A 27,902-nucleotide genomic window follows, 5' to 3' on the forward strand; every position below is an offset into this window, starting at 1 on the left:
CGCCTGGGTGGCGCAGTCGGTTAAGCGTCCGACTTCAGCCAGGTCACGATCTCGCGGTCCGTGAGTTCGAGCCCCGCGTCAGGCTCTGGGCTGATGGCTCAGAGCCTGGAGCCTGCTTCCAATTCTGTGTCTCCCTCTCTCTCTGCCCCTCCCCCGTTCATGCTCTGTCTCTCTCTGTCCCAAAAATAAATAAACGTTGAAAAAAAAAAAAAAATTTAAAAAAAAAAACTAAACAGCATAACATGTTATAATTTTATCCATATTTGTAACTCAAATGGTCACATCATTTCCCAATATGAAAGATAAGTGTATTTATAGTAATGAAAATTATTAGAATTTTTCATTGGATCATTATGAATAATGAACTAAAGAAATTTTAGGATAAAAAATGATAAAAGGCTATAACAATAATAAATTTATTGTCAGTTTGAATATGACATAGTTTTAAAATGAGAAAGTGAGATTCCTTAGTATATCTTAACAGAGTCTCTTACACTTAGGAAGGTGGTTTATTTTGTTTGTTTTCTTACCATTATCAACTGGTTGCCTATAGAAAAATTTTTTTTTTACATTTCTAAGATAGGCATTGAAAGAATAACTTCTTTAGGTATCATTCTTTATTATATTGAATCACTGTAGTAACAGTTTCTAGAATCTGGAAATTATCTGAACTTGGTAAAGGAGTGGCAGCATCATAAATTGCTGTATATGTGACATATATTAACTGTGTGTGTTTTCATAGCAGATTTAAAATTATATAGGATATAGCAAATTTAAACAAGTAAATAAAAATAAATAATTAGTTTTAAAAGCCAGGGCAGCTGGGTGGCTGAGTCGGTAAGCATCCAACCTTGGATTTCAGCGTAGGTCATGATCTTTGGTTTGTGAGATCGAGCCCTCCGTTGGGCTCCACGCTGGCAGTGTGGGGTCTACTTGGGATTCTCTCTCCTCTCTGCCCCTCCCCTGCTCTCTTGTACACCTGCGCTTTTTGTCTCTCTCAACAATAAATAAATAAACTTAAAAATTAAAAAAAGCCGAGTTCCAGTAATTATATGATTTGTTAGGGTTCCTTTCCAGCATTAAGTGAGTCTGTAAGAGAAAAGCCTCCAAGTGTTGTTGATATTAGCAAATAAGTAGAATTAGGTGGGCATGGGGTCTTATATTCTAATAAAGTGGTTTTCAGAACAAGACCTAAGTACATCTGACTTTGATATCTCTTGGATAGTTTTCATTTTTTCAGTCAGAATCTAAAGCCATTTGGTTGACAAGTATTGTTATCCTCATCCAGTGTCTTTGCTCTAGGATATATACTAGCCCGATAGAAATTTTTTTCCATTGAATTAGGCTTATTGCCATGCACTAAACTTTAAAGGTGTTTAAAGAAAAAATTTAAAAAAGCATATGAAAATACCACTTAAATGACAATTTTATTTTTTACATCTTTTAGGAGGGTACTGGTCCTCGTGTTATTTCTGCTTTCGTGGAGATTATTTTTGATAATTCGGACAACCGGTTGCCAGTGAGTAATGGCTTTTTTTTTTTCTAGTCACAATTTTGAGAATTTTATTGATGCAGCTGATTTTTTTCCCAACCTTTGAAACATTCATAACTGTATTAAATACAATTCTTATAATTTAGTTTATGTTAAAATAGCTATATGGTTTCCATATTCATTTTGTCCTAAAATTATAATGAACATTCTAGCAAATAGGGTGTGTAAGTTGTGAAAAAATATCTTTGTCATAAGAATTGATATTCATAGCAAATCTTTAGTGAGAATTGAAATTTCAAAATAAATGTTATGGTTACAGACTCTAGAATGACCTTATTAACTGAAAAGTTTTCCATTTTTACTATGAAATTAACTTCAGGCTTTTACATTCTTTCTTAGATTGATAAAGAAGAAGTTTCACTTCGAAGAGTTATTGGTGCCAAAAAGGATCAGTATTTCTTAGACAAGAAAATGGTCACGTAAGCAATTTCTTTACATTTATAATTTCTTTATGAAAGAGTAAAAGTATTTTACTTAACTGCTATATGGGTTATATATGCCTCGTGGTCAACAAACCAAAATTTAGAGCATTAACAGAAGAATCAAGATTCTCTGAGGCCAGTAGAATAAATGGTTTCATGACTATTCTCTACTCCCTCATGTTCCTTAACCCAGCAGTTACCCTTCATTTTTTTGCTTATTATTGGGCGATTAATCTGAAAAGATATTTTCAATGTTTATTAACAGGAAAAATGATGTGATGAATCTCCTTGAAAGTGCTGGTTTTTCTCGAAGCAATCCTTATTATATTGTAAAACAAGGAAAGGTAAAAATATTGTATGTCCTTTTTTTATAGAATGTTTTCTGAGTATATTCACTTGAATGATGAATTTGCTTATAGATTCTAGTGGTTAAGTTGAAGCAAAAATGGACCTTACTGTCTCTTGTTTTCATTGATTTATTTTGTATAGATATTAGTATTACCTTTTATGTGGCCATAAAATTACAAAGTAGATCCACTGTGTAATGGGATTCAATTTTTTCAGCAGTTAGTGGATGTTGTTTTCGTTGTGACCTGTATCACTTAATAAGGTGTCCTATACTGGAAGACATTTTGGTTTGTGAAAGTCACAATGGAAATAGTTAAGAATATTGTAGAAATTCTTTAAAAATAGCATTTGAAAAAAATTACTTCCTAAAAGTAATACTCTGTTATTTAATATATCACAGAGTTAAAATGGTGGAAAGCTTACATTGCCAGAAATCTACCATAATGCTGTATATTGTTTTTGCTTGTAGAGATTATATTCTTTATAGTTTTTAATAGTTGCATACTTCAGCTGATTATTGTTTCCTCATATACTTTAAATTTTATCTAAGATAACTTCTTTTTCTTAGAACATACCCTGCATTGTTCACATAGTTTGCTGTAGTGTTTTTTTGGACTAGGGGAAAGTTCTTTTTAAATGTCCACTTATTTCATATTGGAGACATTTTTAGATATGTGTTCAAAACTTAGCATTCCGAACTGATTAGGAAGAGTACGTATAGTGTTTCACATTTGGGAAATGCAGAGCAAGTTTTTGAAGACCATCTTTAGAAGCAAGGAATTTTTTTAAAAGGAGGCTGATTACGGGGTGACTGGGTGGCGCAGTAGGTTAAGTGTCTGACTGCGGCTCAGGTCAAGATCTCATAGCTCGTGGGTTCAAGCCTCGCATTGGGGTCTGTGCTGACAGCTTAGCGCCTGGAGCCTGCTTTGGATTCTGTGTCTCCTTCTGTCTCTTCCCCTCGCCCGCTCACATTCTGTCTCTACTCCAAAAATAAACAAAAAATTTAAAGAGGCTGATTACGAAAGACTAATTAATCTGAGTCTTCCCTGCAAACATACAGCATAGGCCCCTATACTTTCAGTTTCTATTCATGTCATTTCATATTAAGCCATCCATAAGTTACTTCATCTAAAAGAATGTTGCCTTCACCCCAGTGAAGACACTTCAGTTTTTTCTAATTTGATTTTTTTCATAATAGTTATACTGTATTGGTATACTTATTTCTTCTTCCATTAGAATGTAAGTTCCATGAGGGCAAGACTTTGTTTTGTTCATTGCTCTTTTCCCAGTGCCCAGCAGAGTGGCATATATGTTGTAAACATTTATTAAATATTTTTGAAGTGAGCAACTTGAATGAACATGCATAATTGGGGTAACCAGTGATAAGGATCTGAAAGGAGATTCTTTGATGTCTATACTTTTGATAGACCACATTTTTCCCAGAGTTTATTTCTGTCTTTATGTGAAAGTGTTAGAGTAACTTCACTTTTTTAATGCCATGGCAGCATTTTTTGCATTTAGTGGCTAACTTTATTTTTATGAATATGTTAAACTCACACTTGTTGTTTAAAGTTGCATGGCACTTAGTTTGTACCACTCTTTTTTTTTGCCGTATATTTAAAAATTTTTTTTTGATGTTTGTTTGTTTTTGAGAGAGAGAAAGAAAGCATAAGCAGGGCAGGGTCTGAGAGAAGGGGACAGAGGATCCAAAGCAGGCTCTGTGCCGACAGCTGTGAGTCCGATGTGGGGCTCGAACTCATAAACTGAGAGATCATGACCTCAGCTGAAGTTGGATGCTCAACCGACTAAGCCACCCAGGTGCCCCACCATATATTTTTAAATAAGATTTTTAAAATGCTTTTGCTTGTTTTATTTAATGTTAGTTACTACCTGTGATAGACAGTTATTTTTACCTATCTGTATTTAAAGAATACCATTTTGGGGGCACTCATCTGGCTCAGTTGGTAGACCATTCAACTCCTGATCTTGGGGGCATAGAGCTTACTTAAAAAATAATAGTAATAATGGGGCACCTCGGTGGCTCAGTCAGTTAAACATGTGACTTCAGCTCAGGTCATGAACTCACAGTTTGTGGGTTTGAGCCCCACATTGGGCTCTGTGCTGACAGCTCAGAGCCTGGAGCCTGCTTCAGATTCTGTCTCCCTCTCTCTCTGCCCCTCCCCCAGCTCACGCTCTGTTTCTGTCTCTTAAAAATGAATAAACATTAAAAAATTTTTTTAAATAGTAATAATAATAAAGCATACTATTTTTGCTATACTTTTAATAGTATCATAACTTTTTAAAAATGTGGAGTGATAGTTTCCCCTTGTAAAAATACTGTTCTTTTAGAACAGAGTTCATCTTTTTTTTTTTTTTTTAATGTTTATTTATTTTTGAGAGAATGCATGCAAGCGAAGTAGGGTCAGGAGGAGAGGGAAACAGAGGATTGGAAGCGAGCTCTGTGCTGACAGCAGAGAGAGCCCGATGCAGGGCTCGAACTCGCAAACCTTGAAATCGTGACCTAAGCCAAAGTTGGATGCCTAACCAACTGAGCCATCTGGGCACCCCTGGAGTTCATCTTTTATATTTTATCATATTGACTGAGGAAAAATGGTGATGTAATGTTCTTCCTTCGTTTTTGTTTTTGTTGTTTTGTTTTTACAAAGTTTATTTTGAGCGAGACAGCACGAGTAGGGGAGGGGCAGAGAGAGAAGGAGAGAGGAAGAATCCCAAACAGGCTTCAGGAAGCTAGCACTCAGAGCCCAATGTGGGGCTCAAACCCACAAAACCGCGAGATCAGAACCGGAGCCAAAATCAAGAGTCGGATGCTTAACTGACTGAGCCACCCAGGAGCCACGTTTTTCCTTCATTTTTAATTTAGAGAGTCTTATTCATAAATTAGACTTATGAATGTATCAATCCTATTTGGATTTTTATTTAATAAATTTTATTTAAATGAGATAGAGGTCTGTAAGTAAATGCACTGTACGAATTGCATTATTGAAGTTATGCTCTACTTAAAACCTAGCATGTGAGTACTCTTTCAAAGTAGAATTCTTAAAGAACAGTCTATAGCTACGTAATAATTATTTTTCTAAAATTTTTAGATCAACCAGATGGCCACAGCACCAGATTCTCAGAGACTAAAACTATTAAGAGAAGTAGCTGGTACTAGAGTGTATGATGAACGAAAAGAAGAAAGCATATCTTTAATGAAAGAAACAGGTAAAATGAATGTGATTCTGCCTTATTTTTGTTGTGAATTACATATTCATTGTGCTGTGATGGTTGAGGGGAGTTCAGTCTGTTCTCAAGAGTATACTGTTTGATAGTTTGCCTATGTACTGAATGGAGAGAAAATTAGTTTGAGACATTTTAAGGTTTGAGATTTCCAGTGATTTCTCTCTTTAAATAAAGAATTACTGTTAGATAATGATGCCTTTATAGGTCAACTGTTTTGTGCCTCTAACGTCCTCATTGTTAGTGAGGATAACAGATTTGGATGCAAACCTCAAAAAGCATTTCTGGAAGTATCAGCTAGCATTAGGTTTTAAGTTGTTCAGGAGCAAGGAAATGGAAAACTTTAAGAATTTTCCTTAGTACATTATGATGGAAACCCTACTTTGCTTTTCAATTGCTATGGTTTGTCATTCCATAGATAGTCCTGAGTTCAAAATCTGACTAATAATTAACTGACGATGTGACTTTAGACTTGATCTCTCTGGTCTAAAGCTTCTCCATTTGTAAAATTCTTTTTCATAGTTTATGGTGATAAATAGAGGAGCAAAGTAGTACCATGATTGGAATATAGTAGGTGTTCAATATACGGCAGCTGTGGATAATGCTAATATAGTAAAAGTTGAGAATCAGTGACACCAATGATGTTATGGTTTTTAATTTTGTAATGTTGTGGGAAGGCACAGTTGCCTTTAAAGGATGTTTAAACAGAGGACTTACTACATGTATTGTAAGAATTAGTAAACACTAGTTTGGAAAGATATATGCCCCCGTATGTATGTGCATTGCAGCATTATCTACAGTGGCCAAGATGCGGAAGCAGCATAAGTGTCCATCAGATGAACGTTTAAAGATGTGGTATATGCATACAAGAGAATATTATTCCATTTTTTAAAAAATGAGATCTTACCATTTGTGACAACATGGATGAACTTAGAGGGTATCATGCTGAGTGAAATGAGTCGGACAGAAAGGCATATACCACATGATTTCACATATATACAGGATCTAAAAAAAAACAGCAAACAAAATAGAAACAGACTCATAAATATAGAGAACAAACTGGTGGTTGCCAAGGTGGTGGTGCAGGGGGAAGATGGGTGAAACAGACGAAAGGGATTAGGAGGAAAAACTTCCAGTTATAAAATAAGTCACAGAGATGAAAAGTATAGTATAGGGAATATAGTCCATGATACTGTAATAATGTTGTATGGTGACAGATGGTAACTAGACTTATCACGGTGAGCATTGTGTAATGTATAAAATTATGAAATCACTATTGTGCACTTGAAATTAACATAACATTGTATGTCAACTAAAATAAAAAGTTTTAAAGTGTCACCATGTGTAACTGTTCTCTGATGCTTTTCATAATGAAGCATCGTGTCATTTTAGTTTTAGATTTGGTTACCACATACTTTCAAATAATGCTATAGTTCTTAAGGTTAATTTTAACTCATGGTGTATTTGAGAAGATATTACATCAAAATTTCATTCAACTTCTTCACTCCTCATTTTTTAAGAGGGCAAACGCGAAAAAATCAATGAGTTGTTAAAATACATTGAAGAGAGATTACATACCTTAGAAGAAGAAAAGGAAGAACTGGCTCAATATCAGAAGTGGGATAAAATGAGACGAGCCCTGGAATATACCATTTACAATCAGGAACTTAATGAGACTCGTGCTAAACTTGATGAGGTAAAATACTTTTGTCACTTAAATTCATGAGTGATTTTATTTGAATGAGTAAGTTAAGCTCATGCTATATTTATACTTTTCAATGGTTTTTAAATAGGAACTTAAAAATTTTTAAATCTTAATAAATTCATTGGTCAGTGAATTTGTTCTTTTAATTATTCCAAGGAAAATGCCTAGGTCTGTGTGGTCCTTGCTGTAGTTGCATCTGAAATATAATCAGGTGGTGATGCAAGACAAACCAAAATGAGGGCAGCCACCTTTAAAAGCTTCATGAAGAAGGGGTGCCTAGCTGGCTCAGTCAGTGGGGAGCATGGGACTCCTGATCTTGGAGTTCAAGTTGTGAGTTCGAGCCCCATGTTGTGGGTAGAATTTACTTGATAATAAAAAGAAAAAGCCTCATGAATTTTTTTGTTGCCTTTTTAAAATGTATTTTGTAAATAGTATTGCTGATGTTTTGTCCAAAAATTGCTTTAGGTAATACTTAAAGGACTTTTTACTTAAAACCACTAAAAATTGTTTTATAAAAACTCGTTAAGTGAATGATTTTATTTTAGAAGATATTTTAAAATTTTACTATTATGTTGTGAAGTATGAAACAAATATAAAATGAGTTAGAAATTATAGCTTTTTTTTCTTCCCCCAGCTTTCTGCTAAGCGAGAGACTAGTGGGGAAAAATCCAGACAGTTAAGAGATGCCCAGCAGGATGCGAGAGATAAAATGGAGGTAAGATTATAAACAAGGCTTAGGTTAGCTTATATTTTTTGACCACAGTAAACCCCCTTTTGTACCAGAATTATGGAATGGTTTAAAAAAAAACAAAAACAAAAAGTTAAAGGGGTACGTGAGTGGCTCAGTTGGTTAAGCATCTAACTTCAGCTCAGGTCATGATCTCATGGCTCATGAGTTTGAGCTCCACATCAAGTTCTGTGCTGACAGCCTGGAGCCTGCTTCAGATTCTGTCTCTCCCTCTCTCTCTGCCCCTCCCCCGCTCAAGTTCTGTCTCTCTAAACATTAAACAAAATTAACAGAATTATGAAATGGTAACTTGAAGTGAATGTCATTGAGATTGAGTATTGGGAAGACAGAATAGTACTGAAAGTGTAATTGAAAGAAAAAGAAGGGATAGAACTAATGGTGTCCAAACTCTGCTGTTGTACTTTCAGTTGTCTGACTCATTTCTATTTGATACTTTTTGATTAGGATATTGAACGTCAAGTTAGAGAGCTGAAAACAAAAATTTCAGCTATGAAAGAAGAAAAGGAGCAGCTCAGCGCTGAAAGACAAGAACAAATTAAGCAGAGGACTAAGTTGGAGCTTAAAGCCAAGGACTTACAAGATGAATTAGCTGGCAATAGTGAACAAAGGGTGAGTTAAAATGCTAAAAATGAAAGACATAAACATTCAGTTGAATAGGAATTACAGAAGACCATCCTTTCTGTGACAAGGATGTATGCTTGAAATTTTATAAAAGATCTGGCACATTAAAATAATTTCTACTCAAGTGGCAACTCTGTACTGTCTCCTTGTTTCTTTCATTTAAAAATTAGCTTTGTGGGGGGCGCCTGGGTGGCTCAGTCGGTTAAGCGTCCGACTTCGTCTCAGGTCACTATCTTGTGGTCCGTGGGTTCGAGCCCTGCGTCGGGCTCTGGGCTGATGGCTCAGAGCCTGGAGCCTGCTTCCGATTCTGTGTCTCCCTCTCTCTCTGACCCTCCCCCGTTCATGCTCTGTCTCTCTCTGTCTCAAAAATAAATAAACTTAAAAAAATAAAAATAAAAATAAAAAATTAGCTTTGTGGGAGGCCAGTCTGGCTCAGTTGGTGGAGCCTGCAACTCTTGATCTCAGGGTTGTGAGTTCTAGCCCCATGTTGGGTATGGAGATTACTTAATAAAATCTTTAAATAAATAGGCAAATAAATATTAGTTTTGTGTTGAAGGATCAGTTTTCTCATGATTTCTTTTCACGAGAAAATATTTTATGCTAGACTTAAGCACAAAATCTTAAAAAATTTAAGATTGCATTTTTACTGGGGTGCCTGGGTGGCTCAGTTGGTTAAGCATCTGACTTGGGTTCAGGTCATGATCTCGCGGTTTGTGAGTTCACGCCCATGTTGGGCTCTGTGCTGACAGCTCAGAGCCTGGAACCTGCTTTGTATTCTGTGTCTCCCTCTCTCTCTGCCCCTCCTCCACTTGCTCTCCCTCTCTCTCTCTCTCTCAAAAATAAACCTTAATAATTTTTTTAATTAAAAAAAAGATTACATTTGTACTTCTCCTTTATTTACAGAAACGCTTATTAAAAGAGAGGCAGAAGCTGCTTGAAAAAATAGAAGAAAAGCAGAAAGAACTGGCAGAAACAGAACCTAAATTCAACAGTGTGAAAGAAAAAGAAGAGCGAGGAATTGCTCGGTATGGGATTTCTTTCACCAACATTTCTAACTTTCTACATAGTTCCTCTATAAAACCTAAATAGTTATGAGTTAAGACAGTGAGGGCAAAAGTTAAATTCCATTTCAAAGTAATAGGCTATATTAAAAAACTATTGTGGGCCAAGCGTTATTGTATACATATTGCATACATTTTTTTTCTATTCAGAAACTTTAGGAGATCGCTGTAGGTTTGACAAACTTGAGGCTCTGAGAAGTTAACTCACCTGAGACAACGTAGTGAGATATTGTTGGGCTTTTTAAAACATGAATGATGTTTGTTTTTGTTTTTCTTTTTCTACCCACTCAACATCTTATTCTGTGTTTCATCCTATTTCCTTTTTTCACTGTTGTTTTAGTAGCTAGACATTTTCATATCTAGCTGTAGGTTGGACATGCCAGCTTTTGCTCATTTCATGGTTTAGGGCATTCATATGTTTTTATGCCACCTATATTTTGTTGAACTATTTATTCCTTTTGCCCATTTTTTTCTGATCCCCGCACCCCCCTGCCGTTTGGTAGGATTGTATGTAATCTAGACATTTGTATTCTACTTGTTTTAAATGTTTTCTTTGTCTTTCTCTTGCCTTTTAACCTTTTTTTTTTCCCTTGCCTCTTAACCTTGGATAGTGTCTTATTGTAAGGAGTTGGAAGTGTTTATATAGTTACATATAGTTGGAGCATTTTTTAAAATTCCTGAGATAGGCTATTAGAACTGTCTCTAGATTTAGTGACTAACTCAGACCTGGAGTAAATACATTGTCTGCCTGAAATCCTTAGGATATGGGCTATTTCACCTTTAACTGTGACTTTTCAAAATAAAATGTATATTATATAGTACTAGTTCGAGGAGCTCTATTAGATACCAGTTCCTTTTTATATTTTTTTTATAGAATTTAAAAAAATGGTTATTGTCTCTATGTATTCTTGACATATCGATTGCAGTTAAACTTGCTTATTTCCTATTTCTCTTTTTAATCATTCTTTTCTTCTGTCTTGTATAGATTGGCCCAAGCTACCCAGGAAAGAACAGATCTTTATGCAAAGCAAGGTCGAGGAAGCCAGTTTACATCAAAAGAAGAAAGGGATAAATGGATTAAAAAGGAACTCAAGTCGTTAGATCAGGCTATTAATGACAAGAAAAGACAGATTGCTGCTATCCATAAGGATCTGGAAGACACTGAGGCAAATAAAGAGAAAAACCTGGAGCAATACAATGTAAGAACTTTTATAGCTGCTTTGTGACAATCTTTCAGAAGACCTAAACGTGTACAGTTTCATCTAGTTAAGTTTTATTTTCAAACAGTTTACATTGCTATTCTTAAAATATATAAGACACAGGTACTTACTTAGAAAAGACCAGCACAGGGGCGCCTGGGTGGCTCAGTTGGTTGAGCATCTGACTTTGGCTCAGGGCATAATCTCTCAGCTCCTGAGTTCAAGCCCCACATGCAGCTCTGTGCTGACAGCTCAGAGCCTGGAATCTGCCCCGATAGTGTGTCCCTGTCTCTCTGCCCTCCCCCTCTCGCGTTCTGTCTCTATCTCAAAAATAAACATTAAAAAAAAAAAAAAGACCAGCACTTTTTAACATTTGTACATATAACTATACATATAAATTAGTATTTATATGGTAATTTTCCTTTTCAAGGAAGTTTTTTTTTCCGTATCCGTGAGTATTCATGTAGATTGAGTGTATTTTAAAATATATTTTTATGAATTGGTAGAATGTACCTGAACTACCCTTAATTTTAACATGGTAACTCTAAAATGCAACTTCAGAATAACTTATTTAAATTTTTTTTCCGTTTTTATATTCTTTCACAGTTCTCTTTCAATTTAAAAATTACTACAGAATATATTTCTTGTTAAAGTAATGGTGATTTTACAACATTTTCTAAATGAATTAAACATTATTTACATATTTACTTAGTATTTCCTTAAAAATTGAAGTAGAAGATAAAACCATTTCTAGAGTAAAAAAGATCTGACATTCAAAATGAGAAAGGGGGAAAATGCTTAAGTAAGTGTTATGTGTGGCTATATATAGATAACTTGAGGGTGATAGAAGTGATGAGAAGGGAGTGTTTAGGACAAGTAAGTGTAGGGTGAGGTAGGTATATATGTACATACACAGAAGAACCCTCTTACCCATGAGATCTGCACCCAATTGGTTTTTGATTTTTCAGAAAAGCCATAAATCCATAGAATTTTAATACATATGTATATTTATATTTTATGAGTAATACATATATTTATGCACATGTAAACATACGTATATTTATATATATCTTAAGTATTTTGTTTAAACAGGCAAATGTATGCTCATGTACTAATCTTTTTTTTTTTCCAATCTTTCTTTTTTTAAGACTACTTTCTTAGAGCATTTTTGGGTTCACAGCAAAACTGAGAGGAAGGTATAGAGATTTACCATGTACCTTCTGCCCCACACATGAGTAGCTTCTCCCATTATCAACACGCCCCACCAGAGTACGTACCAGTCTTTTGATGTAGAGTCCACAATGTTTGAGTATGAGTAGTGATTGGAGTTGCCAGGGACTTTTTTGTTATGAGCCACACATGTAAATATAGTTCTCCTTAAAGTTGGATGAGAACAGAATTCAGGGTTAAGTCTAGGATCATACATTACGTTTAGATGTCATGTTTCTGTTCTCTTTTTTAATGTGGATCAGTTCCCTAGTCTTATTTCTGCTATATTTCTGCTATGTATTCTATATTACATGTTAATACATGCATTTATGTGTTATATAGTTATTTACCCTGGTCTTTTAGAGTTAATTTCCCCATTTAATTCAGTTTTTAGGGAGTCATCTTTAAGTATATCCAAAACTGAATCAGGTTTTTAAAGAAACAGCTCTTTCCTTTGTCTTCATATTCTCAGTTTAATATTTAATGTAATCACAGCATAAACAACAAAATGAAAACATAGTGGGAGCAAACACAACTGGTTCTGTAATCATAAATTACTGGTAGTGGGGCCCCTGGAGGCTCAATAGGTTGAGCGTCTGACTCTTGATTTCAGCTCATGATCTCTGGATTCATGGATTTGTGAGATTGAGCCCCACTTCGGGCTCTGTGCCGAGAGTGCAGAGCCTGCCTGGGATTCTCTCTCTTCCTCTCTGTCTCTGCCCCTCCCCTGCTTACATGCACATTATCTCAAAATAAATAAACAAACTTCAAATAACTGGTAGAAAAGTGATCAGGGGTAATAGAAAATATCTCCTAGGCTCAAAATTCCAGTGTCAGGATACTTTATGGAGGGAATGGAAAGCACAAGTTGATCCCAGTAGTTAGTTATTTGGAAATTGATTAGTATAGTTTTTAGCTGTGATAGCTACATGTCCTTTCTTGGAATGAAGAAAATGTATTATTCTTGAGTTCATGGAAATAACCTCAACAAATGCCTTTTTGAAACAGCCTGGTGATGAGCGAAGATTTTTCAGTTTTTATTCATTCTTTCTCAAGCTTGAACTTCATTATTTTCCAGTATTTCAGCCACTCCTTCCACTGATGAAGTCTGACCTTTATACTGGATAGAGATAATATTATAGTGCTGATTGCATTATGTAGAATAACTTTTTGCTTCTTAGTATAATCCTAACTCTTGTGTTCTATTGTATATGTGTAGAGGGAGTGGTGTGAAAAGTATTGACTGCGGTATTTTGAGAATTTGTGAATGTATTTTTTCTTCTGAAATTCTGCGGTGTATACTATGCAAGTAGAAAGGTTTAGATCATTAGTGAGCAAGTTAATTTTATTTTAGCAGTATTTTATAGAGTAATTCATTCTGTGGTTTATGTTTTCTCTTGATGTGCACTTGGCTAAACACATTTTAAAAAAAATAGAGTTGGATTTTTTAACAACTTCATTAAGGTACAGTTGGCATACAATAAATTGCATGTGTTTAAAATGTACCACTTGATAAGTTTTGATATGTGTTTACATCTATGAAATCATCACGACAATTAAGATAACAAGCCTGTTCATCACCCCAAAATGTCTCCCATTCCTCTCTCCTGTGTTATCCCCTAGCAACAATAACTGATCTTGCTGTCGCTGTGGATTAGTTTGCATGAAATTGGTTTTTAAATTTGAATTATTTTTATTTCCATAGAAACTGGATCAGGATCTTAATGAAGTCAAAGCTCGAGTAGAAGAACTGGACAGAAAATACTATGAAGTAAAAAATAAGAAAGATGAATTACAAAGTGAAAGAAAGTTAGTATAGACTAAAATATGCCTTAATTTTTTTGAGTAATGCAAGTTACTGGGTGTTAAATGGTCGTTAAGTCATAAATGAACTAGCAGCCCTTGGCTGGTTCAGTCGGTGGAGCATGTGACTCAATCTCGGGGTTGTGAGTTCAAGCCCCATGTTGGGTATAGAGATTACTTAAAATCTAAAAAAAAGTTATAAATGAACTATTCAAGTTTGATTTTTTTTTCAGTATTTTATCCTCAATTATATTCTGTTGGTGCCTATTCTTAATGCTTTTATAATTAAAGACAGTCTAATTTTTATTGATCAGTTATTTGTGGAGAGAGGAGAATGCAGAACAGCAAGCGCTTGCTGCTAAAAGAGAAGATCTTGAAAAGAAACAGCAACTTCTTAGAGCAGCAACAGGAAAGGTGGGCAGGTTCTTTTCATTACTTCACTTTACAATGAGCCAGTTATTACACAAGAATATTAGTTTTCAAGCTGTAAGTCATTGGTTCCAGGTAGTAAATAAGAGTGCAAATCACTTGTCCTATAAATTTGAAATGATGGGTCTTGTTTAAGCAGCGTTACTACCACCCATACTATTAATTCTAGCACTTTTGATGTTTAGATGAAGAGCCTGTTTTTAATATTAGTATCATAGACTAGAACCCATAATATAAAAGTATTTCATGTAGTTGGCATTTTTCAAGGGGGTGAGGTATTGTTGGGGAGGGTGTTCAGTTTAATCTCTGGAATATTTTTTAATGTGTAGAGTAATGGGTATATTTCTTACCAGAGGGGTGCCGTTGGCAGTATTATTTAAAAAATTTTTACCTCTGACAATTTAACAGGCTATTTTAAATGGAATAGACAGCATAAACAAAGTACTGGACCACTTTCGTAGGAAAGGAATAAACCAGCATGTTCAAAATGGCTATCACGGCATTGTGATGAATAACTTCGAATGTGAGCCTGCTTTCTACACATGCGTGGAAGTCACTGCGGGCAACAGGTGAGGTTTTTGTTTGGTATTTTGAATTTTTAAAGGAAAGAAGGAATAAGAATAAAAAGCTTTTTGGAGTTTTAGTACAATATATCTCCCATTGCCTTTTATCCTAGTTGCTTATTTAACTTTCTGGTTAAAGATGTAGGCGTTAAGTATTCCTAATTGTAGTTCTCTCCCTACCCCCATTGGAATTTTCTAAGTAGTTTCCCTCCCACCCTACCCCAGTTCAAATTGGGTTGCATAGAAAAAAACTGAGTTGTTTGCTTAAATGTTTATAGCACTGTAAAGTCTAGCAATACAAATGTGTTTTGTTTTGTTTACCTGTAAGGTTATTTTATCACATTGTTGATTCGGATGAAGTCAGCACGAAGATTTTGATGGAGTTCAATAAAATGAATCTTCCTGGAGAGGTCACTTTTCTGCCTCTTAACAAGTTAGATGTCAGGGATACTGCCTATCCTGAGACCAATGTGAGTTGGTGTGTGTGAAGGTCTACCTTTCAATAAGTCATTTTTTTCTCATGGTTAGTCCATGCTAGTGCACGGGCACAGTGCATTAGGATTCACTGATCTGTGAGATAAGCATGATTTCTTCCCATATAGCATAGGGATGGGAAGGGAGACAGGTCACAGCCAAGACATGAAACAAATCCTTGCAAATGTGTAAAATGTTAAAATACATAAGCACAGGATACTTTGAGAGAGTATCCCAGGTGACAAAATTAAGAAGAAACTCCTGAGGAACTATCGTTTGAAGTGAATATATTCTAAGTTTTCTGAATATGCTTTTTAAATGACTTATAAATAAAATAAAAATGTCTACCAAGATGATAGGACCTGAAAGCATAATGTTGCTTTTGTTACTTGCTAGTATACATTTATAAATGGATTAAAAATATTCCTCAGATAGAATTCTTAAAAAAAAATGTAATTGCTTTGAGGGTATTTGGTTTCGGAATGTTGATGTATTAGCAACGGTTCTATCCTAAGGTTAAAGCTGAAAGTCTATGAGAATGATAACAACTTAGGTGGAACAGTGAGAATCTTATAAGCTACTTAAAGGGTCCAGCTTTTTCTTCTTTTTTTTTCTCTTAAAGGGTCCACACTACTAAGTGTCCGCGGTGTTTTATTTCTTGTTTTCCATGGTAGCTATATTGGTGTTCTCTTTATAATTATTGATTTAAGCTTAACATATTCGTTGCATTGTTCTGTGTATAGGATATATTTCCTAATGTGAAAATCATAAGTCTTTTTCTAACAGTTTAGAAGAGTGTAAAAGAAAATTTTATATGAAAAAATATTTTTCTGAATATCTAAGACATATATATAATGAAAACATTTTGAGGAAATACTATTAGTTTACATTTATTTGGCCTTTCTATGTGACAGATGCTGTCCTGTGTGTTTTACATATTATTAGTTTGTCTGGTCTTAACAACTTAAGAAAGTACTATTATCACGGTTTTGTAGGTGAAATAACTATTAAATGGAGAAGTTAAGCAGCTTGTCCAAAGTATACATCTAGTGAGTGTCAGAACTAGTATTTGAACTTGTGCCACTGACTGTGGAACCACTAAATTCTTTGTCACTATGCCCTGATCTTGAAAATCTGTACATGAATGCATTTTCCCAGATATTTCAGTAGAATGATTTTTCTAACTTCTTCAGAGTAAAAATAGTTTTGAAATAGGCATTTATGTTTCTTTGTATTTCATAAAGATGTAATTCATAATTCTGTTAGCATGTTTTAATTAACTGTGTTGTGATCTTTTTGCTGACCAAAATATTCATTTTTAGGATGCTATTCCTATGATAAGTAAACTGAGGTACAATCCCAGATTTGACAAAGCTTTCAAACACGTGTTTGGGAAAACACTTATTTGTCGTAGCATGGAAGTTTCAACCCAGCTAGCACGTGCTTTCACTATGGACTGCATTACCCTGGAAGGTTTGTAATAGTAATTCTTGGCTTTGAACAAATAAATTCAGTTTCAGTTTTAAGTATTTCAAAATTCATGTGCCTTTGTCATTTTTAAGGTTTAAGTCAGAGTCCAAACAGGTTCCACAATTTTATTTAGTTGATGTCTGTCTTAAGTATAATTATTTGGTCTATAGTAGGGGTTCTTAACCTTTTTTGCACTGTGGACTTCTTTGGCTCTTGAGTAAAGTCTGTGAACCCTTTCTCAAAATGTTTTTAAGTGCATAAAATACTTTGGATCACTAAAGAAACTGTATTGGCATGGTAATCACAGTATTTTTTCAAATATGACATAGTAATTTATTCTTGAAGGTATTCAAAAACAAGATTTAGCAGTGAGTGAATCTAATATAATTTTGAAGTACTGATACATGTAAACAATATTTTGAGATTTCCAGCAAGTATAATCTTATAGCTGTTATATAGAAAATAGCTGTTATTTCTCCTGGTAACAAAGTTACAAGTACTGATACTAGCACTATAGTTCTTGTTACAGAGGGAATTGGTAAATTTCATTTTGAAGTTAGTATCAAAATAAAGAAGTAAATTTTTTTTCCTACCAAGTCATGGATTTCCTGAATTTTATCCATGAAGTCTAGGGTCTAGGTTACGAACCTCTGGTGTATAAGTTTACCTGCCTTCATTTTTTAATTTTTTCCTTCTCTTTATAATTTATACGTTAATGAAAGAAAGTAACCCCCCCCCCGCTTTATCTCTATAGACAATTTTTTTCGTTTTGAACTATCTCTGAGAATAAGTTATAAAATAAATACAGTTATGATACTTTATTTCTAAAGTTAAGTATGTGTATCTTCTAAGAGTAAGGATATTCTCCTTAATGACCACAGGTATCGTAACTGTTACACCTAAGAAATTTAACATTAACCCAATAATATCATCTAAAAAGTATATACAGTAAAATTTTCCCCAGTTGTCCCAAAATATTTTTCTGTCCAGGATCTAATCAAGGATGCATGGAATGTCTTCTGTTTGGATTCTTTCAATATAGGACAGCTCCTCCTGTTCTCTCATACCCTCAGGAAATTGGCTTTTTCATAGAATCTTCCATTTTCTGGATTTGTCTTATTGCTTCCTCATCATTAGATTCAATTTAAACATTCAAGGTGTATACTTCTTGCATCACATTATGTCCCACTGTTAATCATGCTAAGTTTGACCAGTAGCAATCTCTGAGTTATAAAGGTACCATTTCTTCTTCATAATTAGTAAGTGATATTTGGGACTATCCTTTAAGAAAACATGAATATCAGGTTCCTTGACAACTTTTTTTCCAATAGTTTAGCTTCCTTTGCTAGCCCTTGCCTGACTCAGTTAATACACCGGGGGATTCCAAATGGGGATTCTTAAATTCTGTCAAGGTTTCTGTATTTACTAACTGTCACTCTTCTGTAAAGAAGAACCCCTTCCCTTTTTTTTTTTATTTTGTAAGTAGCACTGTGATTCGTGACTTTTTTTTTTTTATTGTGTTACTGCATTGCCATTATTGTTTGATGTTCAAATTTTCCCAAATATGGCCAGTGGGAATTCCAAGCTCCCAAGTCCTGTGTCCTGTTGACATGTCCCCGTTAGTTTTTATTAGCACTTCTTTCCTTTCTGGCAGATGTTCAGACTCATCTAAAAGGCACACTTTTTTTTTTAATGTTTATTTTTGAGAGAGAGAGAAAAACAGAGCATGAGTGGGGGAAGGGCAGAGAGAGAAGGAGACACAGAATTAGAAGCAGGCCCAAGGCTCTGAGCTGTCAGCCCAGAACCGGAGACAGGGCCTACATCCTTGAACTGCCTATAGATAATGACCTGAGCTGAAGTCAGGTGCTTAACCAACTGAGCCTCCCAGGTGCCCCTAGCAGGCACATTTTTTAAACAAAGATTTTAACAGTTGGAAAGGAAAAGTTTTTCAGGCTGACATAAATCCCTTCTAATTCTCATTAAATAAAGCTTTAGAATAGTTGTTTGATTATAAATCAATTTATCATTGAATAAAGAAGTTGTTATACAGAATATCTACCTTTCTTAATGTTTTGTTTGTAGGTGACCAAGTTAGTCATCGGGGTGCTCTCACTGGAGGTTATTATGACACAAGGAAATCTAGACTTGAATTGCAGAAAGATGTTAGAAAAGCAGAAGAAGAACTAGGTGAGCTTGAAGCAAAGCTCAATGAAAACCTTCGCAGAAATATTGAAAATATCTTTTTGTCCTGTGTTGCTGTGGAGAACTGTGTTTGGGTTAGAATATATAATCTTTTGCATGTTAGGTGTGTTTTCTTACATACATATAGTGAGAAAAAGATTCTTCATATTTGATTTTTCTTTAAGCATAGAAGCTTATTTGTCAAAACTTATTAACTCCTGAAGACAGGGAAAAAACTATTTTAACATTGATTCTTTGATTAGCTATTAAATAGGTAATAGCAGTGAGTCTGTTTATGAGAGCAAAGAACCTGAGGTACACTAAAATTTAAGGGGACAGAGGAAACTGAAGAAGATCAATCAGAATTGTAGAAGGAAAACCAGGTTATTGCTTCAAGGAAGAAGGGTTGGGGGCATCAGTAATACCATTATACTGCAAAGAAGTTAAATATAGGGGTTGAAAATGTACATTCGATTTTACTACTTCAGAGTCATTTGATACAGATTTAGTGTTAGTGGAGGAAATGGCTGTCAAAGTCCAAGTCTTAGTAAACCGTATTCTCCGTTCTTTGAAATAAAGCTGGTGTTCCATAACGAGTGGCTAGTTTAGCTCACAGCAGGAGCATTGTACTTGTGCAGTTTCTTAAGATAACCATGCTACTTTGGTGTAAGGCAAAAGTGCTCAATATGTACTTCACATTATGTCACACAATTTAAAAAATATAGGTACTTGATGGGTGTCTGGCTTGCTCAGTCAGTAAAGCATCCAACTCTTCATCTCTGGGTCATGAGTTCAAGACCCACATTGAGTGCAGAGATTACTTAAAAATATATATATAGGTATTCCAGCATCAAGAACAATCATTTTTACTGAGTGAATCATTGGGATATTCTTCAATGAAACTGGTAGTTTTTTTAAGTGATTTTATAGCTTCTGTGTCATCAGTGCAAGCAGCAGCACAGAGAAAAAGGTAAATAAACATGTTAGTCTGGACTCTGCAAGGGTCTGTAGAGCATATTTAGAACTGCCCAAATTTGGTAAGATGTTGGCACAAAGAAAACATGGGGAAACACTAAGAAAGGAGGATATTGACAGCATACATCCACTACCTTCTGTATTTAATAACCCAGTGAGGTGGTATTATTTGTCTACATTGGGCAAGGCCTCCTCTTCATACATAACTACCTTATGTGGTGATTTAAACATAATAGATGACACAGTAAATATTTTTTGAATGAAAGATGTAAAAGATAATATTTAGATTCTCCTCGGATTTCCCAAGAATTTATATATTTATTGTATATATGTAACATATATAATATATATATGAAATATATATAAAATACATATATGTAATATATAAAATTTATAAACATTATGTAAGTAAAATTATATATAAATTTGTGTATACTTATATATATTTTATATGTAACTTTAAGGAAAATCTAAGTTATTTTGAGAGAGAAATGGTGGGGTGAAATGTTTTAAGCTTCTTTATGATTAAACACATTTGGTGTAGTATTTAATTCAGCATTGTTATGGCCCATAAATCTGAGGAAATAACTTTTATTTGGAGGTAAAGAAAAGGAAGGGGATACACAGTGTTTTTAAGAGATGTTTTTAGAGCGCATTTTCCTTAGCCTTGTATATGGATTAATAATGAAATTGATCAGTTGATGAACCAAATGCAGCAGATAGAGACCCAGCAAAGGAAATTTAAAGCATCTCGAGATAGCATATTATCAGAAATGAAGATGCTCAAAGAGAAGAGGCAGCAGTCAGAGAAAACCTTTATGCCAAAGGTTCGTAAGTATGTCCCATTCACTACAGATTTAATTATTTAGAATTGGGGTGGACCACGTGTTATATTGGTTGTCCTGTCAGTAATCATTTTTGTCTATTTAAGCACTGCCTATGAAGTTGAATATGTGGTTGCATTTTATCCAGATTATATTAAAACAGGGTAGAAACTAAACTATTACTGTTGAATTACAAGTGATAATACGTATGTCTCAGAAACTTGTAGCAGTTTTGACAAAAACTGTTCAGATGATCAATAGTACTAAACAGTTTTTTTAAAAATTTTTCCAACTATACCACCCTAACACATTCTAGCAGTCTTTTCTTTTTGTTCTTATTAATATTCAAGAAGATTTTTATACAATTTGGTTGTGGAATATGATTTATTCCACATACCCTGATAGTATTGTATCATAAATATTTTTCTTACTGCTATTTAGTTCTATTCAAATTTAATGGATACCTAATAAGTTACTTGAGTTGATATGATTTTGTTCACTTTAACATCAAATATAGATTGTTCTCAGTTTTTCACTATTGTAAGTAATGCAGACTGATACCTTTATTAATAAATGTATGATCTGTCACATAGCAACGTAGCTTACAAAGTTTGGAGGCAAGTTTGCATGCTATGGAGTCCACCAGAGAATCATTGAAAGCAGAACTAGGAACGGACTTGCTCTCTCAACTTAGTCTGGAAGATCAGAAGAGAGTAGATGCACTCAATGATGAAATTCGTCAACTTCAGCAGGCAAGTACAACTGACAAAATTTTAATTAATAATTGGCTATTGTGAAAAGTTTCTTGCTACTAAGGGATTGTAAAAAAAGGAACCTTGAGAAAATAGGTATGTGAGACTTGGACTTCTAATATCCATAAGAGTAAATAGGTTTTTCTGAAGCATTCTGGCTATGTTAGGATTATGCAAGAAATCTTCATTTTCTTCCATCTTATTTAATGTACATTTATTATTAGTAACATTGACTTGTTAGTTTTGCTGTCTTTATTGATGTGACCACTTTTACACATGTAATAATATTGTTTTGATTAAACATTTTAATAGCATTTGATTTTTAAATTTTTTTTTTTTTTTTTTTTTTTTCAATGTTTATTTATTTTTGGGACAGAGAGAGACAGAGCATGAACGGGGGAGGGGCAGAGAGAGAGGGAGACACAGAATCGGAAACAGGCTCCAGGCTCTGAGCCATCAGCCCAGAGCCTGACGCGGGGCTCGAACTCAGGACCGCGAGATCGTGACCTGGCTGAAGTCGGACGCTTAACCGACTGCGCCACCCAGGCGCCCCCATTTGATTTTTGAATATGGAGATGTAAACACTAAGTCCAAAAAATGAAAAGTAGGTAAAGTATTTTTTGCAGATGTCTTATAAAAAGAACCAAGCTGGGGTGCCTGGCAGGCTCAGTCAGTAGAGCATATAACTCTTGATCTTGGAGTTGTGAGTTCAAGCTCCATGTTAGGTATAAAGATAACTTAAAAATAAAATCTTTAAAAAGAAAAAAAAAATGAACCAAGCACACAAACTTAGCATTCTGAATAGATAAGAGAGAAAAATGAAGAAAATATAGGGCTTTTTAGAAGGATGTAAAACTCGATTGCAGCTCATTTGAACACAAGTAATGGAGAGGACAGCAAATAAACAGCTTTCTTGTGTGGGAAATGTGAATTCCTATGTAGACAAATAATACTTTTTTTTTTCTAGGAAAACAGACAGTTGCTGAATGAAAGAATTAAATTAGAAGGTATTATTACTCGAGTGGAGACATACCTGAATGAGAATTTGAGGAAACGCTTGGACCAAGTGGAACAGGTATGTTCTTTTTTGAGGGTTCTTTGATGACTGTAACCTTTTGAAAGTACTTACACACAAGTGGCTTTGATTGAGAGCATGTGCTTTGGGGACAGAAAGACCCCCCCCCTACCCTGGGTTGGAGTTCTAGCACTGCCATCTAATGTATGATCTTGTGCAAGCAAGTACTTTAATATTACTAAGCCTCAGTTTCCTCTCGTGAAAAATAAGCATAACAGTAATGCCTGTTGTGTATGATTATCCTGGCACATTCTAGGTGATCAGTAAATGTTAGTTATTAATGTTTTCTCAGTAGTAGTCCCATGCTGAGAAATTTTCTAATTATATTACTTTTTTCCCCCTTTTAATGGATACTGTAAATATTTGTAGTTATACAGAGTGTACTTTCTAGTTCTCTTGAATGTTTATTCAATATAACCGCTGTCAGAAACTGTTGAAGTCATAACATCTTGAAACTAACAGAATTCATATTTTGTGGTTTAATGGTTTTAAGTTCTTTTTATGTTACAGGAACTTAATGAACTGAGAGAGACAGAAGGGGGTACTGTTCTCACTGCTACAACTTCAGAACTTGAAGCAATCAATAAAAGAGTAAAAGATACTATGGCACGATCAGAAGGTGAATTTTTATTTACTAGAAAGATTTTGGCGGGGGGGGGGGGGGGGGGAGGGGGCTGGGTGGTTCAGCTGGTTAAGCATCCAGCTCTTGATTTCAGCTCAGGTCATGATCTCATGGTTCGTGAGTTTGAGCCCCTTGTTGGGCTCTGCACTGACAGCACATAGCCTGCTTCAGATTCTCTCTCTTCCTCTCTCTCTCTGCCCCTCCCTGCTTACATGCTCTTTCTCAAAATAAATAAACATTTTAAAAAATTAAATTTTTTTGTAGTTTGTTAAATTTAGATTATTTGATAAAATTGTTTACGACACAATGAAATACCCAAATAGGCAAAAGCATATACTAATATTTTTTCTGTTTTCCATCAGCATAAATAATTTATAGTGGATGGAATTTAGTGGGTTGGTTATAAATCATAATCTCTGTTTTGTTGGAAAATGTTTGTGACAATTTTATGAGAGACTGTAATTATTAATTTTATTGCCAGAAGTGTGAAATAGCCGAACTAGTTTCTTATCACCTAGTTGCTGAGAAGAAAATTATTTTTTTAGTTTTTTATAAACATAAACATTCAATAATGTGAAATAATATACTTGAGTGACTAATGTATACTCCTATTTTGTCCTGAATTAACTGTTTCATAGATTTACACAGTAAAATTTAAACAAACATTATGAAAAACTAAAATCTACTTATTTTGATAAATTTGGCCATTAAAATCTTTGGTTAAATAACAATCTAGCTTTAAAATAGGTATTATGGCCTAATTTGTTTTTTTCCCCCATTTTAGATTTGGACAATTCCATTGATAAAACAGAAGCTGGAATTAAGGAGCTTCAGAAGAGTATGGAACGCTGGAAAAATATGGAAAAAGAACACATGGATGCTATAAATCATGATACTAAGGAACTGGAAAAGATGACAAATCGACAAGGCATGCTGCTGAAGAAGAAAGAAGAGTGCATGAAGAAAATTCGTGAACTTGGGTCACTTCCCCAGGAAGCATTTGAAAAGTACCAGACGCTGAGCCTCAAACAGGTAAATCTTCTTGGTTTTAAATGTGAAGTCTTGTTGCAGATTTCTCTGCATGTGAATTTATTTATACATTTTTCCTCTTTATAGCTGTTTCGAAAACTTGAACAGTGCAACACAGAATTGAAGAAGTACAGCCATGTTAACAAAAAAGCTTTAGATCAGTTTGTAAATTTCTCTGAGCAAAAAGAAAAGTTAATAAAACGACAAGAAGAATTGGATAGGGGATACAAATCAATCATGGAACTGATGAATGTACTTGAACTTCGAAAATATGAAGCTATTCAGTTAACTTTCAAACAGGTATGTTTCTATTTTGTAGTTAATATGTACACAAGACAAAAACTTCAGCCTTTAGTTTATTATTCGGTTTGCAAAGGTTTTAAAGGTTTTTTTTCCACTGCTAGGAGGATCTAATACACATGAACAAATCCCCGCATACAGTTTTCTAACACAGTAACTAGAATATCCTGCACAGCTCTTAAAAGAATTTAGTTTGTTACTCTTGTTTTTAAGATTAAACAGTATTTATGATTGTTTTTAAATATTTGTCTTTGCTTTAAGAAATAGTATGTGCAGTTCCACCTAAGCAAAATTTATATTTGAATTGACACTTATTCATTCCTTCATTTTAAGGTATCTAAGAACTTCAGTGAAGTGTTCCAGAAGTTGGTACCTGGTGGCAAAGCTACTTTGGTGATGAAGAAAGGAGACGTGGAGGGCAGTCAGTCTCAGGATGAAGGAGAAGGAAGCGGTGAAAGTGAGAGGGGTTCTGGGTCACAAAGCAGTGTCCCATCAGTCGACCAGTTCACTGGAGTTGGAATTAGGGTAACAAACCTTTATATCCAGTTTCCCTCAGTACTACCATAGTGGGATTTGTAGAATGTTTTATAGATTAAATTGGTGCATTGTTGTATGTGACTTAATTTTAGGAGGTGATTATGATTTTACCCCTTTTGGTTACTAATTAAGTGGTTTTTTTAGGTATCATTTACAGGAAAACAAGGTGAAATGAGAGAAATGCAGCAGCTTTCCGGTGGACAGAAATCCTTGGTAGCTCTTGCTCTGATTTTTGCCATTCAGAAATGTGACCCAGCTCCTTTTTACCTGTTTGATGAGATTGACCAGGCTCTGGATGCCCAGCACAGAAAGGCTGTGTCAGGTAATTTTGAGTTATACTGGACGAGAACTTAATGATAGCTTGCCTCTTTTGATTGTGACTTCTTGTTGCCTAACATACTTGGGACTAGACAGGGTATATATTCAGTAAATAAAATTTCTTTTAAAAGTTTTCAAGAATTTAGTTTTAGACTACTTTACAAAGCTTAGTTTTGTGAAAAGCCAACGTGTTTCTTGGAGTCTGTTGAAAATCCTAACTTCAGTTAAACTATACACAGAAGTCTCTTATATTAAAACTTGCTTTTCTTAATGTTTGAATAGCCCCTGGCATAAAGTGTTGATTCTGTATTTTAAAAACCTAAATTTAATCTTTAGTAAACTCAAAACCTCTTTGGAGAAGTGGGCAGCAGGGGAAGGTTGTTCTTTTGTTGTTGTTGTTGTTATTGTTGTTCATCTTAGAGACAGTGCATGAGCAGGGGAGGGGCAGAGAGAGTGAGACAGAATCCAAAGCAGGCTCCAGGCTCCGAGCTGTCAGCACAGAGCCCGTCTCCGGGCTCAAACTCACAAGCCACGAGATCACGACCTGAGCCAAAGTCAGATACCCAACAGACTGAGCCACGCAGGTGCCCTGGTTGTTCTTTTTTTGTGAGAAAGCTTGTTTTGCTCTGACGTTTTTAATACTGTGTTGGTAAGTAGCTGCTACTTCATATTCTGTAAGTTCGTGGACTAAAGATTTACCCCTAATTTAAAAGATTAAGTTGGTAATGTTTGCAGATGTATGCATGAAAAATAAAATCACAGGCTGTTTTGGATTTTAGGTAAAGAGTAAAGATAGTTGTTTTTTAAATGTTCAGATCTGCTTAAGGCCACCTGGATGGCTTAGTGGATTGAGCATCCGACTCTTGATTTTGGTTCAGGTCATGATCCAAGCATCAAGATCAACACTGAGCATAGAGCCTGTTTGGGATTCTCTCCCTCTGCCCCCCTTCCCCCTTTACGCATGTGCTCCTACCCTCTCCCTCCCTCCCTCCCTCTCTCTCTCCTCTCTCTCTCTCTCCCCTCTCTCTCTCTCTCTCTCTCTCTTTCGTAAAATAAAATCAAATAATATTTAAATGTTCAGATCTACTGAGAAAAGGGTTTTATTAAGTTACTATTTCTCTTTTACAGATATGATTATGGAACTTGCCGTACATGCACAATTTATTACAACTACTTTTAGGCCTGAACTGCTTGAGTCAGCTGACAAATTCTATGGTGTAAAGTTTAGAAATAAGGTAAATTTTTTTTACATGAAATTTAAGTTCATATTTGTAAAATTCTTGTTTTATGTTACTTAAATCATGCAAGAAAACCTAGAAGGTTGTTGCTTCTCTTACAATGAGTTTGTAAAGAAAAAGCTTTTCCTTCAAATGCCTACGAAGTTTAGCAATTAGTTTTATAGCATTCATTGCATTGATTTTATTTTCATTGGCATTAAGAGACAATATCTTCCTGTCTTGTCTATTTAGTGCACAGCTTTTTACAGTTAGATACACTCCTTTATATTTTGCCCATGTAGCTCTTCTTGATCTCTTCAGCCTCAAGATTCTTTGAAATAGCAAAATAATAAAAACTGAAAAAATGTGGCTCAATAGTACTTAGTACTTACCTGGATCTTCAGAGTATTAAAATGAAGAATATTTTATAAACTAATGTCCTGAACAAACGCCATTATAAAAAGTCTTACCGTCAGTGTTTTAGAATCATTTGTCTAGATTTATAAAATTTATAGGTGATAGGCCATGTGTTTTAAATATTACTCTATACAGTGAGAACATTGATTTTGTCTTGAAGATTTAACAGACTTTGTTTTTAACATTTATTCTTCAGGTTAGTCATATTGATGTGATCACAGCAGAGATGGCCAAAGACTTTGTAGAAGATGATACTACTCATGGTTAATTGGAAAATATTGCCTACTGGTTTGGAAGATGTGTATAGTAATATGATTCTGATTCCCAGGAACTGTACATTTAAACCTAAATATCTAGTCACTATTAATAGTTTTCAGATTTAGAGCATATACAGCCCTTTTATATTTCTGTCCTTGTATTTTATAAGATACTCTGTAATGTTACATTTCTACTTATAGTTTAAGAATTTTATTTCCCACACAACTTTTTGTAAAGTGTCCTGCTCCCGTTTTAAATCTTTTGAAACATGCTAAATATTCTTTGCTAATTATTTTATCAATTATATTGCCTCTTTTTTTATAGCTTCAATTAAATTGGTTTTATGACTAATTTAGTATTTTATGTGGCTTTTTATTTATAGTTGTGTGACTAGAAACAAATTTTTCTTAAATATCTGCTTTTTATTTTGCCTAAGAAAAGGTCTGCCTTCACCTAAAAGATTTTTTAAACACGGCTTCATACTCTGTTAAAATAAAATACATCGGCGATTCCCAATCCTGACTGCATGCTTAAATCCATGGGAGAGCTTTAA

At 34.7% G+C, this 27,902-nt stretch overlaps 1 protein-coding gene across 1 annotated transcript in view; it reads left to right on the forward strand.

Annotated features, from left to right (window-relative positions):
- The window catches only part of SMC3 (structural maintenance of chromosomes 3), a 38,038-nt gene extending 10,338 nt beyond the window's left edge, over positions 1-27,700 (forward strand). The window contains exons 5-29 of the mRNA XM_047825728.1: positions 1,448-1,519; positions 1,892-1,971; positions 2,240-2,318; positions 5,430-5,547; positions 7,083-7,258; positions 7,902-7,982; positions 8,460-8,624; positions 9,540-9,661; positions 10,683-10,896; positions 13,811-13,914; positions 14,223-14,322; positions 14,746-14,906; positions 15,229-15,370; positions 16,697-16,847; positions 18,927-19,079; positions 20,676-20,827; positions 21,418-21,576; positions 22,544-22,651; positions 23,162-23,270; positions 24,058-24,305; positions 24,390-24,602; positions 24,936-25,127; positions 25,284-25,461; positions 26,586-26,692; positions 27,288-27,700. Of these exons, the coding sequence (XP_047681684.1) occupies positions 1,448-1,519; positions 1,892-1,971; positions 2,240-2,318; positions 5,430-5,547; positions 7,083-7,258; positions 7,902-7,982; positions 8,460-8,624; positions 9,540-9,661; positions 10,683-10,896; positions 13,811-13,914; positions 14,223-14,322; positions 14,746-14,906; positions 15,229-15,370; positions 16,697-16,847; positions 18,927-19,079; positions 20,676-20,827; positions 21,418-21,576; positions 22,544-22,651; positions 23,162-23,270; positions 24,058-24,305; positions 24,390-24,602; positions 24,936-25,127; positions 25,284-25,461; positions 26,586-26,692; positions 27,288-27,359 (3,456 nt within the window). The 3' untranslated portion in view covers positions 27,360-27,700. The remainder of the gene's footprint in view (positions 1-1,447; positions 1,520-1,891; positions 1,972-2,239; positions 2,319-5,429; positions 5,548-7,082; positions 7,259-7,901; positions 7,983-8,459; positions 8,625-9,539; positions 9,662-10,682; positions 10,897-13,810; positions 13,915-14,222; positions 14,323-14,745; positions 14,907-15,228; positions 15,371-16,696; positions 16,848-18,926; positions 19,080-20,675; positions 20,828-21,417; positions 21,577-22,543; positions 22,652-23,161; positions 23,271-24,057; positions 24,306-24,389; positions 24,603-24,935; positions 25,128-25,283; positions 25,462-26,585; positions 26,693-27,287) is intronic.
- The last annotated feature ends 202 nt before the right edge of the window (positions 27,701-27,902 follow it).

The sequence above is a fragment of the Prionailurus viverrinus genome, chromosome D2 (genome assembly GCF_022837055.1).
Source record: "Prionailurus viverrinus isolate Anna chromosome D2, UM_Priviv_1.0, whole genome shotgun sequence".
NCBI lineage: Eukaryota > Metazoa > Chordata > Mammalia > Carnivora > Felidae > Prionailurus > Prionailurus viverrinus.